At 51.7% G+C, this 16127-nt stretch overlaps 2 protein-coding genes across 3 annotated transcripts in view; one reads left to right on the forward strand and one right to left on the reverse strand.

Moving 5' to 3' along the window:
* On the reverse strand, nt 1-13629 carry AQP8 (aquaporin 8). 2 transcript variants are annotated; one of them, XM_068908175.1, is made up of 9 exons: nt 11144-13629; nt 7534-8103; nt 7287-7441; nt 5667-5780; nt 5031-5295; nt 3663-3789; nt 2419-2633; nt 1836-1970; nt 1-1538 (listed from the first exon to the last, which is right to left on the reverse strand). In XM_068908175.1, the coding sequence occupies exons 5-9, from the start codon at nt 5285-5287 to the stop codon at nt 1496-1498; spliced, it is 777 nt and encodes a 258-aa protein (XP_068764276.1). In that variant the 5' UTR covers nt 5288-5295; nt 5667-5780; nt 7287-7441; nt 7534-8103; nt 11144-13629; the 3' UTR covers nt 1-1495. The 2 variants fall into 2 exon arrangements, with proteins under 2 accessions (XP_068764276.1, XP_068764277.1); XM_068908176.1 differs by lacking the exons at nt 7287-7441; nt 7534-8103; nt 11144-13629 and having other exon boundaries at nt 5667-5804.
* The window catches only part of ARHGAP17 (Rho GTPase activating protein 17), an 84932-nt gene continuing 72634 nt past the window's right edge, over nt 3830-16127 (forward strand). Inside the window, exon 1 of the mRNA XM_068908135.1 lies at nt 3830-3833. The gene's annotated coding sequence lies outside the window, so the exon portion shown is untranslated. The remainder of the gene's footprint in view (nt 3834-16127) is intronic.

The raw sequence follows: 16127 nt of genomic DNA on the forward strand, positions 1-16127 counted from the left end.
CCACGCGCCGAGAAAAACACGGTTCAGACCCACGGCCGGGCCGGATGCAAATGTAATTGCATGGGAATGACATGTATTTTATGTCCTTAAAGCACGTTAAGTGCTTGGAAGTTAATTGGCATTTAATTAGCCTATATTAAGCTCTTCAGTAATACTTGGGGAAAAACAACGCAGTTTTACAGATGCTTTATTAAAAGTCACCCGGACGAATTGAAAAGGAACGTGCCAGTCGCACTGAGAGGGGAGCAGGAGGGGAGGAAGCGGCTGCCCCGTCCGTCCTTCGCTTTTGTGCTGGTGCCGCAGCAACCGCCCAGGTCGCATCTTCGGGTCCCCCCCGGGGGGGGGGGGGGGGGCTGCACCCACCGTTCTCCCTCCGGCAGGAGCAGCTGCTTCGCCGGCTGCCCGGGGCCGGGGACCTCGGCCCCGCGCTCGAACCGTCCCGCCGAGCTAAGGCGGCTCGAGTCCCGGCCTTGCCTCCTGCAGGGTCCGCGCAGCCGTGTGCTTTTTTAGAAAAATACACCTTTTTGGATGCGTGCGTGCCTGCGTGGGTCGCTCCCCACTGCCCAGCCCCCTGCCCACCCCCGCGGGGACGCTGGGGAACGGGAACGTCCCCCCCCCACCTCGGGAGCCACAGCGACGGCTTTTGGCCTCCGTGGAGACCAGCCAGGAACGAGGGGTAAAAAATACACGGCCCCGGCGGTGGGATGCAGGGGATTTGGGGAAGGGGGAAGCCTGCCCCCAGCCTGGGCCTGGGGGGGCCACCGGCTCCCGCTCGCCTCAGCCCGTCGCTGGAGTTTGCAAAGCGACTGCAGCAGGGTGGGCGCCGAGCGCCGCTGCGCCTCCTGCTCCCCCCGGCCCCGCCGCTGCCCTTCGCAAAGGGCCAGAAGCAAAGCGGGGCGAGGAGGGGGCCGCGGGAGCCGGCGGGCCCATGGCAGCTAACCGCGTCGGCCTCCCTAATTAATTAAAGACCACCATTATGAATTTAGACATCTATTAGCGTCAGGGCTGGCGAGTCACGCTGCGCGGTCCCCGGGCGTTCGTCGCCTCGCTCGGAGGGCAGCAGGCTCCTCGCGCGGCGGTCGGCGCCCAGCGCCCGGCCGGGGGGCTGCGACCCCGGAGGCGGCAGAGCTCCCCCAGCGGCACGGGAACCTCTCCGGCAGGATGGAGGCGGCGGCGCACGTGCGATGCCAGGGGACCGGCCACCCCGGAGCGTCACAGCCGCCGGCGCAGGGGGGACCAGGACGGTGCCCCGTCCCGAGCGGGCGTCGGGTGACCCCGCGGCGGTGGCAGGAGCAGGAGGCGCCGGCGGAGGGGCCGGGGTGGCGCCGGCGCTGCCGCCCACGGAGACCTTCCCGGGGCCGCCGCGAGCGCAGCCGCTCGTCTGGGCTCAGCCGCTCGGTAGCTCCAAGCGAGCGGTTCCCCCCCGGGGGAAGGAGAGGGGACGGCGGAGGGGCCGCCGCGGCTCCGAGGACGGCGCCCGCTCCCGCGCCCGGCCTCACAGCAGCAGCAGGCGGGTCTTCTGGTCGCCCATCAGGAGCCTTTGGGGGGGCAAAAGAGAAAAGTCAGGACCAACCTCTCCACCTCGGCCGGCACGGGCCAGCAGCAGCCAGGCCGGGGTTCGCCCCGCAGGGGGACGGAGGAGGAGCGGTGGGATGCGTTTGGAGGCAGCGTGAATCCCTCTGCTGCTGCTGCTGCTCCGCGGGGAGAGGCGGCAGAGGAGGCGCAGCCCCTTCGCCAGCTCTCCCGGAAAAGCAGCAGCTGCAGGCAGCGCGCGCGGAGCGGGGCAGGGGCGAGGGGAGGGCGCAGGGCTCCCCTGCCCCGCGGCCACCACCTACCTCACCAGGGCGCCGACGAGGAGGCCGGCGATCACGGGTCCTACCCAGTAAACCCAGTGATAGTCCCAGTAGTTGGCTACCAGCGCCGGGCCGAAGGCTCTGGCGGGGTTCATGCAGGCTCCGGACACGGCACCCCTGAAAGAGAGCGGGAGCAGGCGGCCCGGCCCGGCCCCCGGCTCTGCTCAGGGGCCCCCCAGAGCCCCGCGGCGAGCCCAGCAGCCCGGCTTTATCCCGCACCAGCGCCGACGGACAAAACGGCGACAGATAAAACATTTGCACGCGAGCTCTGGGCGACGGTTAAATAAGAGCTTTGCATCCCGCTAGAGGGGGCACTGCCTTAACCAAACAAGCCATTAACATTCATAATTGTGTGCGCTCGTTATCTGACCGCGGCTCGCCGGCGCCGAGGCCGAGCTGGGCAGCGCATCCCGCGGCCGCGAGGCCGGCCGGAAACGCCTCCAGCTGCACCGGCTCCCGCGTGCTTGGGGCTTCCCACTACAGAGGCTCCCGGCGCGGCTTCTTAATTGTCATCAGCCCGCAAGGGCTAATTGGAAAGACTGGCGTGGCCGGAGAGGCAGCTCACCCCGCCAGGATGTCGGCCGTGACCGTGAAGCCGATGCAGAAAGGCGCCAGCGGGGTCCTGGTCTTCTCGTTGATGGCGCCCATGCAGACGGCGAGGACCAGGAAGGCGGTCATGACGATCTCGGCGGCGAGGGCGGCGGGGATCTGCTCGTCGGCGGCGATGCTGCTGAAGGCTCCTCCGCTGGCGTTGGCGTACCGCTCGCCGGCCGTCGCCGCCTGCGCGGGCAGGGGAGCGCGCTGCCTGCCCGAGCCGCGCTCCAGATTGCCGGCTCGAGCAGACATATGTGCTGGCCGTCAGGACAGCGTGGGCGGGCGGGCGGTCAGGTTAAAGAGGAGCTAATCTGATCACTTTCCTCCTGAAAGCCAGCCCTAAGCGCCTGGCAAATATAAACTCATTAGTAAAGGCTCTTAGCTGCTCCCGAGATAATGAGCTAGCGGCCGCTCTCCCTGCGTGCGCTGCTCGGCTGCAGCCGGGCTCACCTGGCCGCAGCACGGCCTGCGGCGTGCAATCGGCACCGCGCCACGCGGTGCAGCCTGCCGCGTGCCAACAGCGCGGTGCGGCACGGCCTGCGGCGTGCAATCGGCACCGCGCCACGCGGTGCAGCCTGCCGCGTGCCAACAGCGCGGTGCGGCACGGCCTGCGGCGTGCAATCGGCACCGCGCCACGCGGTGCAGCCTGCCGCGTGCCAACAGCGCGGTGCGGCACGGCCTGCGGCGTGCAATCGGCACCGCGCCACGCGGTGCAGCCTGCCGCGTGCCAACAGCGCGGTGCGGCACGGCCTGCGGCGTGCAATCAGCACCGCGCCACGCGGTGCAGCCTGCCGCGTGCCAACAGCGCGGTGCGGCACGGCCTGCGGCGTGCAATCGGCACCGCGCCACGCGGTGCAGCCTGCCGCGTGCCAACAGCGCGGTGCCGTGCGGTGCGGTGCAGCCTGCCCCGCGCTCCCGGGAGGAGCCGCACCAAGCAAGCTAACGCTATAACGCAGGGCAGCGAGCGGAAACGGCAGACGACGTCGGCGCGTGCAAGCGGCTGCAGCTGCCGCAGGAAGGTGCGTTGGTCTCTGTCTCGTTAACAACGACTGCAAACCCCCCCCGTCGCTGTATCGCCGTGAGAAACATCCGTCCTCCTAATCACAGGGAGGAGCAATGCCTCGACCCCCCGAGCGCGCACCCGCCGCTAGCGCGGCGCCGGGCGACGCGGGGGCAGAGCGGGAGGGGAGCCCGAGACCCTCCCCAAGTCCATACCTTCGCCAGGCCGGCTCCTATCACCCCGCCGCAGAGCTGGGACACCCAGTAGGGAAGGAGCATGGTGATGTTCAGGCCGCCGATCAGCCACGCGCCCAAGGACACGGCCGGGTTGAAGTGGCCTCCGCTGTGACGGAGAGGAGAGAGGAGCGTGAGCCCCGGAGCGGGCGGCCTCGGGCTGGGAGGAGGACCAGGGCTCTGCGCAGCCCTTCCCGGGAGCCGCTCAGCGTCAGCTCACGCGCAGCCCGCATCAAGAGGCAGGAAAAGCAGCGGAAAGCCTGGCCGTTAACGTCGCCGGCTCATCGCGCCGGTCTCCCTCGCCGCGCAGGCGGCGCTTCCCCACCGGCGAGGGGAGCGCGGGGCCGGGCCGGGGTCCCCCCCCCAGCGACACGAGCGTCGCTGGCTTCTGGTGGGGGTTTCTGGGCTCGTCCCGCTCTGCTCCGACACAGACGCGGAGCAGATGCCCCAGCTCTCCTGCCGGGGCAGGAGCTGCTGCAGGCAGCGTTCGGAGGGGGAGGCAGCAGGGACCGTCTCCCTTCCCGGCTCCGGTCCGTAAAGCCGGACGGGAGCCAGAGATGCTCTGAGGTCTCACATCCTGCTGGAGCAGGCGGCTCTCTGGTGCCCGCCGCTTTGCGACGGCAGCGCGCCAGGCGGCTCTCGCCCGTCGGCGGGGAGCCGGGGAGCTGCAGCAGTGTCGCAGCCCTGCCGGGAGCGCCTCTGACCGGCCCTCGGCCGGGACCGAGCCCTTCGGAGAGGCCGGAGCGGGACCGGGCAGCCCAGCCCGGCTCCGTCAGCAACCCCTGCCTCGCGGCGGGGCCAAAACCGCTCGTCTCCAGGAGCCCGCACGCAAGACAAACTCACATACCTTTTAATTAAGACAGATTACCACGGGACACTCGTTAATGAACAAGTTTCATAACCAATCAGCCTTAATAATAATTGCTGTTGAAGCTGATGAGTCAGAGTATCTAGGAACTATAATTATATCTTATTCTTCAGCTGTAATTAAAGAGCTATCATATGAGGGTAAAAATGTGTGTTGTTTAGCCTAGTAAATCTCTCAGCCGGAAGGAGATCTGGCTGCTGGCTGCAAATGCCCTCGGGAAGGGCAAGGGCTGCAGGAGCTAAAGGAAAACGTCCTCACGGAGAGACGAAGGCTGGAGCAACCTCATCCCGCCTGCAGCGAACGGGCCCGGCCAGGCCGGCTCGTCTCCCCGCTCACGCCGAGGACGAGCACGGCCAAGTGGCCTCTGCGAGAGGCGGGCAAAACGTCTCGCTCTGATGTCCTTCTAAAAGGAAACGTCTCTGCTTTTCAACATGATGTTTTCAGTCCAGTTTTGACCCAAAAAAGGGGGGGGGCCCTCTCACCTGATGTTCCCCAGGATAGCGATGTTGAGCCCCAGCGCCAGCCCGTGCGCCAGGGCAGGCTGCAGCCTCCCCGTGCCCTCCACGTTCTCGATGACGGAGGAGCAGCCGATGAAGATGAAGAGCGTGCTGCCCAGGAGCTCGGCCACGCAGGGCTGGACGTAGCGCTCGTACCAGTGGGGCTTCGGAGGCTGGCACTTGACCTCCCTGTCCACCCGCACCTCCTTCACGGTGGTGAGACCGTGCTCCTCGGTGGCCATGAGGGGAGCTGGAACGAAGCAGAGAGCACCGATGGCCCCGGCCCCACGGGCAGCCGAGCGCACTCAGCACCGACTGAAGATCTGCTGCAGACTGGGGGACTTTTAGAAACCAGAAGGTTTTTTTTTTTGTTTGTTTGTTTGTTTTTTTAGAAACCAGAAGACTTTTAGAAAACTCAGCAAGTCTTTGCATACTCTGAAAGCACCAGACACCTGTCCTTCACCAAGTCCCCCAGATACCCTAGGCACACCCCAGAGCTGAGGAGAGACAGAGGCTCCTGGTACAGACACCAAGCAATCCTTCCACTGCTAGCTTAGTGCAAACAGTCTGAAAGGAAGAAGATTCCAGTGTTTCCTCACGTTTCTCTCCCAGGATACTCACCCTCTGCTTACTCGGTTCTGGGAGCTCCCGACGCCCGCCTGGCCCTGGCGCAGAGTGAGCGGTGCACCTGGAGGAATGGCTTACTTATCTCGCTGAAATACTGGAATGCTCCCACTTGACGTGTATGAAGTAACATAGAGGTAACGGATAGGAGGTGAAAAAAAAAAAAAAGAGAAAGAAAAAGAAAAAGGCAATAAAGCCTGATAGGCCAGCCTGCAGGAATATAAAAGCTCTTTATCACTGCAGTTCCTTGGTTCAAGGTTTTGTTTTTCCCTGGATTTTTTTTTTTTTGGTTTAGGGATTTCTGCCAACACTGAGGATGTGACTCTTTTCACGGTGTGACCTGTAGGTACAAGAAGTGCCAACACCTTCCAGAACACCAGCTGGCCTGGTTCACTGGGCAGCTCTTTTGCAGCTGCTTTTGCTGCCAGAAGACAGCACGTGCAGAGGCAGCCCACAGCATTGCGTGCATGAGGGCACTCGTGTATCTGTACAGTGCCCTAGGAAAGAGTTTATGCAGATGAGGGGAAAGGAAAAACACGTTTGAAATCCATACTCCTGACCAAGGCTTAGCTCCCTGTAAGAAAATTAAGTCTAAGCCTTGGCTTAACATGAGACCCAGCTCTAGAGTGTCAGAGCTAACCTTGCTGAAATGAGCGGAAGGAGAACCAGAGCACCTCAGAGCCAGCCCAGCCCTGAGCTGCGTCTGCATTTAAGCATGCAGACAAGACACCTTCTTCAGCAACTACCTCATATTACAACATTGACACTAAGGGGCTCCAAAACCTCAAAGACAGCATCAGCATGGAGAGACCTGCCACCTTACCTCTTCCTACAGACCCCAAAAAGTAGGTAATTTGCCTCAAATTACAAAGGAAGCCTGTGCATACCACAGATCAAAGCCAATTCCCAACTTAAGCCCATGTTCTGCCTAAACCAGAGTTCCTAAAACATGGTCAGCCAGCCTCCTTGGCCCACTGAACCCTGATCCAGGGACCCATATGCCCCTGACGCTGTTTTCAACTAAAAGATTGTCAACAAGGGTGCCTAGCGATCCACCAGCAATGTGGAGAGTTGACATTGGTCCAATAGTAAAAAAAAAACAAAAACAAAAAGTAACAAAAAACCTCTAAGGAATCACTGCACAGATTGTCCATCGCAGCCATTTCTAGAGGAGGGGGGACCAAGAAAGCCTGGCTCAGGTCACAAAGCAGAGGATGTGGAGATGCATGGGCAGGATGGCTGTGACGCCTCTGCCCAGCCAGGGACGTTGACCACTGTATGGCCATTAGTCACACAGCAATAGGTAAAGCAGAAACTGTCCCAGTGACAAAAGGTCCCAGGTCCCTGCAGCACAACATGAGCGCTACAGCTCTTGCATCAACCAGCAAGAATCTGCCTGGGATCCGAATCAGGATGCTAAATATCTACCAGGAGACAAGCGCTATGGCATTTCACCTCCTTGAGCAATCATTTGCAATGTTTTATGTTTGTGGTGGGTAATTAAGGATTCAGGTTTATAGATTTTTTTTTTCTCTTTTAACTAAGGGTAAAGAATGCCATGGACATTTTATGATGTTTTCACAAGACACTGGGGATAGGAAGGAAATTTCCACTTGCCTGTTGCTGGTCCTGCGCCACAGGAGGGTCAGCCCAGAGCTAAGAGGGAATCACAGTTCAGGCACCTTTAAAGGAGCCTCTGTCATCTCTTTTCCCCTTCTGAGATCTCATTTCCTATAGACAAAAGGTCTTGGCAGCAGGTTCACCGGAGATCACTGAACGATGAAAGCAAGTAATGGGGTTGGCTTTGGGGCTCCTCCTCCTTTGAAGCCCCCTATACAAAGGTGTGAAACAGAAAAATACTTACTTGATCCCGTCTCCTCAGCTCGCATAGCGCAATGACCTTGAGCAGGTCTCCAACAAGTACCTCATATCCATCTGTCACCATGCCTCACACTGCAGCCAGATGAGCGTTTTATTAAGAGGGGTTTTAACTCAGGCAAAAGGAACCCAGATTTGATTTACTTTTCAGGGTATTTATTATGAGAGAGAAGTATATGAATATCCAGATGTCATCTGGTGCTTCTTATCAGCAGCTCAAAGCACTTTACAAAGGACGCTGGCATCATTGGCATCACTTTGGCACACGGGAACTGAAGCACAAGAAAGAGGCTGAGCTGCCCAAGGTCATCCAGCAGTGTCTGACAGCACAACCAGGCCTCCTGGCCGGATCTCCCGAGAGCCCGTCTGCTGCTCCATCCCTCACGACAGCGAGGTGAGCTGTGAAGCGACTGGCCATTTCCCAAATCTGTTGTCACTTACACAAGCGCAGAAACTCTCCTGATGGCAATGCCATTACGCCTAGACAGAGGCGGCGCTAGGCCCGGACATTTAGGCTTCTGGAGATTTTTCCCAGTGGAGCAATGGTTTCAGAGCCCTGGAAGGTCAGAACCCAAAACTGAGGATTAACTCAGCGTCCTTGGCTTTTAAACATTGACCATTATTGTTTGGGGAACAGGGATGTTTGTCTGAACCTCCTGGAGGAAACACTCTACATTCAAACAACAAAGGAATGAATTATTACTAAGCACAGGACTGAAACAGAACAAAACAGAAGTGCGACATTGAGGGAACTTTTTTTCCTATTAGTAAAAGTTTCACGCAAACAGCTCCGCACAAAATGCAAGGCAGAACTGTCCGGACATCTGACATCTGCCATGCGGGACTGAAAAATTGAGAGAAGTTAGTGGTTTGAAACATTTCAGCACAGGGTAAAACACTGATTTGTTTTGGAAGATTAGAGAAAGGAACACTTTTTTGCAGGGCCACGGCTGAGGTACTACTACCAGAGTAGTACTAAGAGTTTCTTGCCTCCCTTACTGGAATCCAAGGAATACTGCTTTCTTTAACCACTCCATCTCAGTGTAAACAAGGGGAAGTAGCGCTCCTCACATATAATTCAAGTTATCCTTAAAAACAGGGACAAAAATAAAACAATAAAATAATGACAATTTTTTTCCCCAGTAGCACCTGTCAGCTGTGGCTCTCTACGGGCTCTTAAGCACATAAATCCTTCATGAACCTCACCCTCACCTTGGGTGAGCAAGGCCCAGCAGTCACCTGGCTCATCACCAAAACACACAATTCCACGTGACAGCAAAGGCAGGACTGAGGCAGAAATAAACCCTGACAGCATGGGGAAGGCAGATGGGCAGGAAAAACACAAATTAGCCACATGGGAATTACATAAAGTTTTCAGCCTTACTACAATGGGAAGTGCTAGAGGAGTGCATAAGACCAAGGGACTTAGGATCTTTCAGCGCGGTCAGAAAAATTATGCCTTGAGCAAGACGACCACAGGCAAAGCAAGAAACTCCTTACTTGTGGTCCACAGAGGCACAGAGGGAATGAATGACACGCAGCCTGCCCTGCGCTGCCTGGACCACCCCACGCAAGCAGCAGTTTACAGCAGCGATGTAAATGATCTATATTTATCACCACAAATGGAAGGGGTCTTGACAAAAACATATATAACCACATAAAGTCCTTCTATGAGATCCTTTGTGGCGTTTGCGTTAAGCATTTACAAGTCAGTTAAGCAAAACATGAGCTACTTGAAATGCAAAACATAAGGGAGCTGAAGAATCATTTACCTTAGCCTGGTCTTAGACCACAAGCACCAGCATGCTTTAGTCATAACCACACCACCAGCGCAGCGCAGCACCACGCAGCACAGGTAGACCGATCGTGCCACAGCTGTGCGGCACATCTTTACGCACTTGGATTTCTCTCATGTTTAACCTGAGCTGCAATTTCCCTGGACTTGCAACCGTTGAGCTTAATGCATTTCTTTTGCACGTTTTCCTCAAGTGGTTGCTACAGACTCCCAAATTAAACTACACCTCAACATAACTCCTATGTTAATTCTCAGAAGAGGCTGCTCAAACACTTATCTTTTGTTCAGGGATACCACTAAGAGGTAAAGAAAACAACCCTTTTCATAGCACCCTTTGCCCCTCACAGATAAAGACTTGGCAATCAACCTACTCTGCAATAAGATTAGTTCTGTTAGCTGCATACAAACTGCACTGGTGGGAAAAGGCATGGGGACGAGAACAGATAAATCTATTCATACTAGCAGACATTTATTTTTGTCCTTGTTTGTGCTTGCACTGATAACGTGGATTGTCAAATAAGTGACAACAGCAATTGTCATTTAATAAAGGAAGTGATAGTACAAAACAAGCAACAGCTCAGAAAAATCCTTTTAGGAACCATAGAGATACGTTTTCTGATGTCCATCCACCTGGGCAGAAAAAGTCAGAAGGAAGCATCTCTCTCCTAAGGAATGCTTCTTTCTTCTTCTCCTTTGTCTGTCACATAGATCTGCAGCCTTCCTTTTGGCTGTTTTTCTATAGGAAGTGTAATATCTGAACTTAGCAAAGCACTTAAGCAGATACTTAAGAACACGCTTAAGAGTCATTAACACTGAACAATGCTTAACTGTAGGAATTAAGCATATGCAGAGTCTCTGTTGAATCAGAACTGTTATATTTTATGGTAAAGACTTTTCAGACTAGGTATCTATGAAAAGTTACCAAAGTATTTAGGTGCTGCACAATGCTATTGCTACAAAGAAAGACGCGATCATAGCCAGCATGCATGTTCAACTCCGTTCTAAAAAGCAATAAAGGCAGCAAAGGCAATTCATTTGACACTACCTTATCTTTACAGTATTTATCTTAGAGACTGATAGTCCAATGGTTACACAACTGTTATTGAATGAGAACTTGCAGAATTATTTGCAGCTAGTAGTAGTAACAGGTTTACTGACCTCTGCACATTTGGAGATCCTATTGCATAATACTTTTACTTGAAATTGCTACAGTACTGCCTGAGTACAAATGGAAATTTCCAAGAGTTTTTAGTACAGATTTACCATTTTCCATTAGAAAACAGGGACAGATTTGGGTCAGTTCTGCAGACTGTTTCTGAGAAGGGAAAATAACCAGTAGGATGAAGCCACACTTGGATCTTAATTCTGATATTTAAAATTAAAAGCAATCAAGCTTTCAAAGAAGGGAAGGGAATGATGCTCCTAATGTATGCGTACACCTTCCCGGGAACTATTAACAATTGATTCCCAGGAAACATCCTGTAAGCATAATTACAGCAAAGCATTTCAGTCCTCAGTAACGGAGTTTTCCTGTGCCATAGCAGCACAGAGACCTAAGAAATCTTGTAAGCACAAAATTAGGAACTGGTAAGTTTTTGGAAAAGCTTGAAACACTATGCACTAAGCTAACAACAGCTTTTCATTCACTTCCTAGATAGAAACAGCTGGATAGTCCCTGTGAGGAATTGAATAACTGGGTTTTCTAGAAGGAAAAGATTTCTTCTATTGATCTTTTACAACTAAGTAGGCAACACTCAGGCATCAGTCCCTTAAATGGAAGATTAGCGCAGTAGAGTCTTACCTCCTAAAGCGCGGTCAAATTTTGGGTCCATTCTGGTGGACAGAGCTAGGATCAGCATCCAGGACTCAGCCTGAGGATTTTCTTGTACCTGTCAGGCATCTTAAAGGCAGGCAAGGGCCACATGCTCTCACTCCTGCAGTTTGCCATGGCAACTGGACTCAGAATCCTCATCCTGTAAATGCTTCAGAATCACAAACGCAGAGAAGCAAACAGGATTAATAGCGGCTTGCTTCAAAAACAGTAAGCACAACTAGACATAATTCTTTCTGCCGCCCCCCTCCACTATTCATTTTTCCTCCTAGAGCTTGTTAAACAGGCCATTCATACACATGCACACACCAGCCCAAACCCCACAGCTGACAGAATTGTGCTCCTGCAGTCAATAGGTCATTCTTCTTTTAAATCCTTATGCAGGGCCATGGTTTGCCTTACTGGGGTCCTGCCTGGAGGCTGCACATGGCCAAGCCTTCCGAATGCACTGCACGCAGGAGGGACGGCCCTGCGCAGCCTGCAATCTAAACACAAGGACAGAGAAGAGATGTGACTTTTCAGGTGCTTCACAACCAGTTAGCAACATAGCTACATGCTCCTTACCGTAGGAGACCTGCATAAGAATCCTTCCTATTGTTTTCATCACATCTCCTATGGTTACCTCATTTACAGACATAAAAACTACATCCGGTAGAAAAGAGGTAACTGCTTAAAGTACTCTCAAGCGATCTTCAACAAAATGACAAAGCTGTGGCTATGACGTGGAGACCAGAGCTAAACTCAGGGCTGATATGAGATATCCCAGTGACAAAGACAACAGAAGTGCCCTTATCTAGGGGCAGGTATCAACTAAGACTGGCTCACAGCCTCTTCTGTCAGCACAAACTGCCACTGGCATTGACTCCAAAGACCACCAGTTGGTGGCTCATGCAGGCAGTGCCAGACCAGGCAGTCACAAAAATCCTTCAACAAACACCAGAAGCTGCAAGCTGGGCCGGAGACTAAAGGGAACACATGGAGCTCCTGGGCTGTAGTTGGTTGGTTGGGAAATGCAGTTGGCTCTTACCTTGTAGTTTGCTCAAGCTTAACTTATTCTTTTTGTTTAAACAAATCATTTGCAGGTGTGAATTTTGCTGTACTGTCAAGACCAATAACGTGAGCAAAAGGCTGGATCATGAGCAGAAAATGGAGAAGAGATCACCGGGCAGTTCAAGGGAGACATTACTGGCAAACAGTGATGCAAACCACAGCAAGAAGAAACAGAAAGCAAAGGCCAACTCTTTCTTCAAAAACATTTCTGTCTCGTTTTCCAGCAAAGTAGCATTGTTTCAGCTGCACCAGGCACTCTCCAAAACCATATGCTCCCTGAAGAGAGGTGAAAGATTTATTTATTTTAGTTAGTATAATCATGAGAGATAGACCACCCCCACGCATTTTCTCCAAGTTTCCTACAAATCACAAATTCTTTTGATCCTTTTGTAACCCTGAAGCACAATGTGACCTACTTTCTTCACCACAGCTAGCGACCAAGCTAAAAGAAACTCTCAAAGAGTTCTTACAGGAATTGTTTCCCTTCTTCTAGCTAGCTGCTGAGCAGCTGTGAGACAGTCAGATTCACCTAGGCAAAGATGGAGCGAGGCACCTATTGTGCCTTTCATCCCGCTATAACAGTATTCCTCCTATACTGCATTCTTCAGTGCTTCGCTCAGGTGAACAAGTTATACAAGGACTTAAAGAAACGGATTAGCAGAAACGCCACCAGTATCTCCCTCATACCAGCAGACACATTTCCAAATGCAGAACGAATCAAATCGCCACAAATAAGTGGACAAGACTGCGACTGATAGAGCACCGAACCTTCTCCTATAGTGAACTACATCCAAAGCCTGTTTGTATCAAAAATGCAAGTTTGGTGGTTCTGTTTTGGATGTCCAATTAGCTCAAAGGGAACACATTTGTTCCAGAGCAGGTAAGACTTCAGTCTGGTTCCCCTTCATAACACCGGGGTAAAGATGTGTTCCAAGAAACTGTGTTCCAGGAGCATGCTGTCAAAAGGGCTCCTGCTAATATTAGATTTATGGTATAGATGGGTCTTATATGCTACTATGCAATTGCTCATTTTTAATAAAATGAAATCAGGAGGATACTTTTGTTGCCACAGAGCTAGCATTAGTCGTTGCCCAAGACGACTGCTGTAGTGCAGAGGGTGTTATAGTGTTTTTGATTTTGTTTTAATCCCCGATTCTTACTAATGGAGATACTAACAGTCATGCAACCTGCCCAACTTAGCTATGAGCACATTTTGTCTTGTTTCTCACATCTTCATATTCAAATGCCTTTGACACAGCTACTCCAGATGCTTTTTGCACCTTAATTCAAATCATGAGGTTTTTCAGGATAGACACCATCTCTGAGTGCTGGTACAACACCCAATACAGGTAATGCCAGCCAGCAGGTCAGATCAGAGCCGTTTGTGGACAGGGTATCAAAGAGTACTACAGGCAGAATCAGATATCTTGTCAGAGCTGCATAGAGGAGTCTCAAATTCTGTAAGGTTAGTCATCCATTAATAAGTTTTTATTCCATAAATTGCAAGGAAGATAATTGCATCTATTTGAACACACAAGAAAGTTCCAACTAGCTCTTATATACGTTAGAATGAAAATTCTGAGAACCTCAAATAGTCAAGAACAGTTAGGTGCCTGACAAGGTTGGAAGAGAGGAGAATTCTCCTCCCGAAGTGCGGAAAAGCCACAGCACAGCAAAGCCAGCACACTTTGTTCCAACAACAACAATCCAAATTCCATTATCTCAGTTCACCTGAAGCGAGGAGAATCTGAAATACAGCATCAATTGGCAGAACAACAGATCCCATTTCAACCACGTTCCCCAAGTGCTTCAGCCCGCTCTGAAGGAGGAAGTAAAGCATTCACTGTTGTGCATTTCAGGAGCGCTCTGTTTCTTAAAAATGGAAGCAAAGCAATAAAGTGCCCAACGCCTTCATAACGTCACATCTTAAACCTCACAAACGACCCTGCGAGACAACACACACCCTATAGTCGCATAGTTCTCACGTGAGTCAAGGTATCTGTAGGTGGGAAGGTCTCACATGCTATAAGCTCACTAAAAGGAAGAAAAGCAACCTCATTATCTGAAACACAATCCAAGATGTGATACTAACGACATCAAAAAGTTTGAAGATGGCAGCATCCAAATAAAAAATTTACCAGGATTTCAGACTCGGGAAAATATCTCTCGGGTAAAGGAAAAGGGCTGGAGATGAAGGGGCATGAAGACAAGCACCTCAAAATCCCAACTTAAATATACACCTGTCATTAACAGTTCTTTCAGAAAGCAGAGGCTTTCATTTCTGAAGAGTAGACTTCAAGTGTAGAACAAAAGAAAAACAAGTCTGACAGTCCAAACCAATTGTCAGTGAAGAGACTCTGTTATAAAAGCCATACAATTTTGGACAGCTCAAGGCCTGGACTAGCAAATGAGTAAAACTGAGTACATTTCCAGAGTAACTAAGCTTTACATAGAAATAAGCCAAGCTCCACAGCAGCACTAAACCACGTTAGCAGAACTGACAAGTAAACTTTTACTAGATTTTGGTTCTTATCAGTAGAATCAGATCCATATTTCAAAGAAAATGTAGGTTGGTTTCACGGACTGTACATTCATAATAAAACTGCTGTCCCAACCAATAGTGATTAAGAGCAAAAGAGGAAAAAAATTGCTGCAAAATAGCAGAATCGACTGAGATTCTTGGGTTCTCTTACTTTTTCTAAAGCCCATATCTCAGGCTAGAAAGAGACTCTTCCTGCTATTTTGTCAAAAGCACATTAAAATTGGCTAGCCCTGTCAGTTGTCCGACCCTGCCTCCTGAACAAAAACAGGATACAAAGGGAGGACAAAGACACGTTTCCATAAAGAATCTTTCCACGATTGCTATGCTCTGGATAGTTACTGTGGATATGATTTTGCACTGACTTTCAAATGAAGTTTTATCAGTATAATCCTGCCCTTGTGACCCTGAGATACTCTTGTCTTTCGGCAGTTAGTGAGTTGCCCTACTTACATCTAAGGTTCCAATATTCACTTGCACACCTTCAGAGGTGTATTTCTTGCACTGACCTTCTAAAGCAGCAGACACCAGCAAGGTAGATGCTTGCTGCTATTCCTCTTTGACAGCTCTCTGGACTGCTTTGTAACTTGTGCTCCACAACTTCTGCACATTGCTCAGCTGCTGGAAAGAATACCAGCAACAGCTAGTAAAGGCAAAACTGGCAGGATGCCCTTACATTAATCAATACCAACAAGTAATTACTTGCTACTTAGTTTTCGTAAGGGTTTGTTTCTCCCCCACCTCCCACATCTTGATTTAAAGTCAATGAAGAATAGGGCACCAGTTCAGGGGTAAGAGAAAGGTGATATCAACTACAGTATCTTATGCAGCCCCTTTTTGTGTCTGCTGAATATCTACTCTTGGCACAGCTACACTGGTCCACTCAGGAGAAACTGTACAAGATGGGGACGTAGGCATGCTGCTTTTTTCTTTTTCCAGGTCTCTGGCATAGATGCTACATTTAACTAGACAGTAAGCTTGAGGGACTCTGAGAAGGTATTATTAAGACTGATTCATAGATCCTTGTTGAATTTAGCTCCTTGGGTTTATGTTAGGATATGACAGAACAACTGCACAGTGGGACCAGAAAAAAAAAAAAGGAAAGTAAGAAGAGCGTGAAACCAGAAGGCAGAAGCTGCAGGCTATTAAATGCAGCAGGCTAACAACCCCCTGCTTCCCAAGAAACAGAAAGCTTCATCAATAAGTCTGCTTTCCCCAACATGGACAGCAGGCAACTGCAACGGGAAACCACCCAATGGCAAACCCTACATCCTCTGGTTATAGTTGCAGTGCACAAGAAGAAACTTTAATGGTAAGGGGAGGAAACAAGACAACTAAGTGACACTGTCCGGGTCTCCAGCATGT

This window comes from Struthio camelus, chromosome 15 (genome assembly GCF_040807025.1).
Source record: "Struthio camelus isolate bStrCam1 chromosome 15, bStrCam1.hap1, whole genome shotgun sequence".
Classification (NCBI taxonomy): Eukaryota; Metazoa; Chordata; class Aves; order Struthioniformes; family Struthionidae; genus Struthio; species Struthio camelus.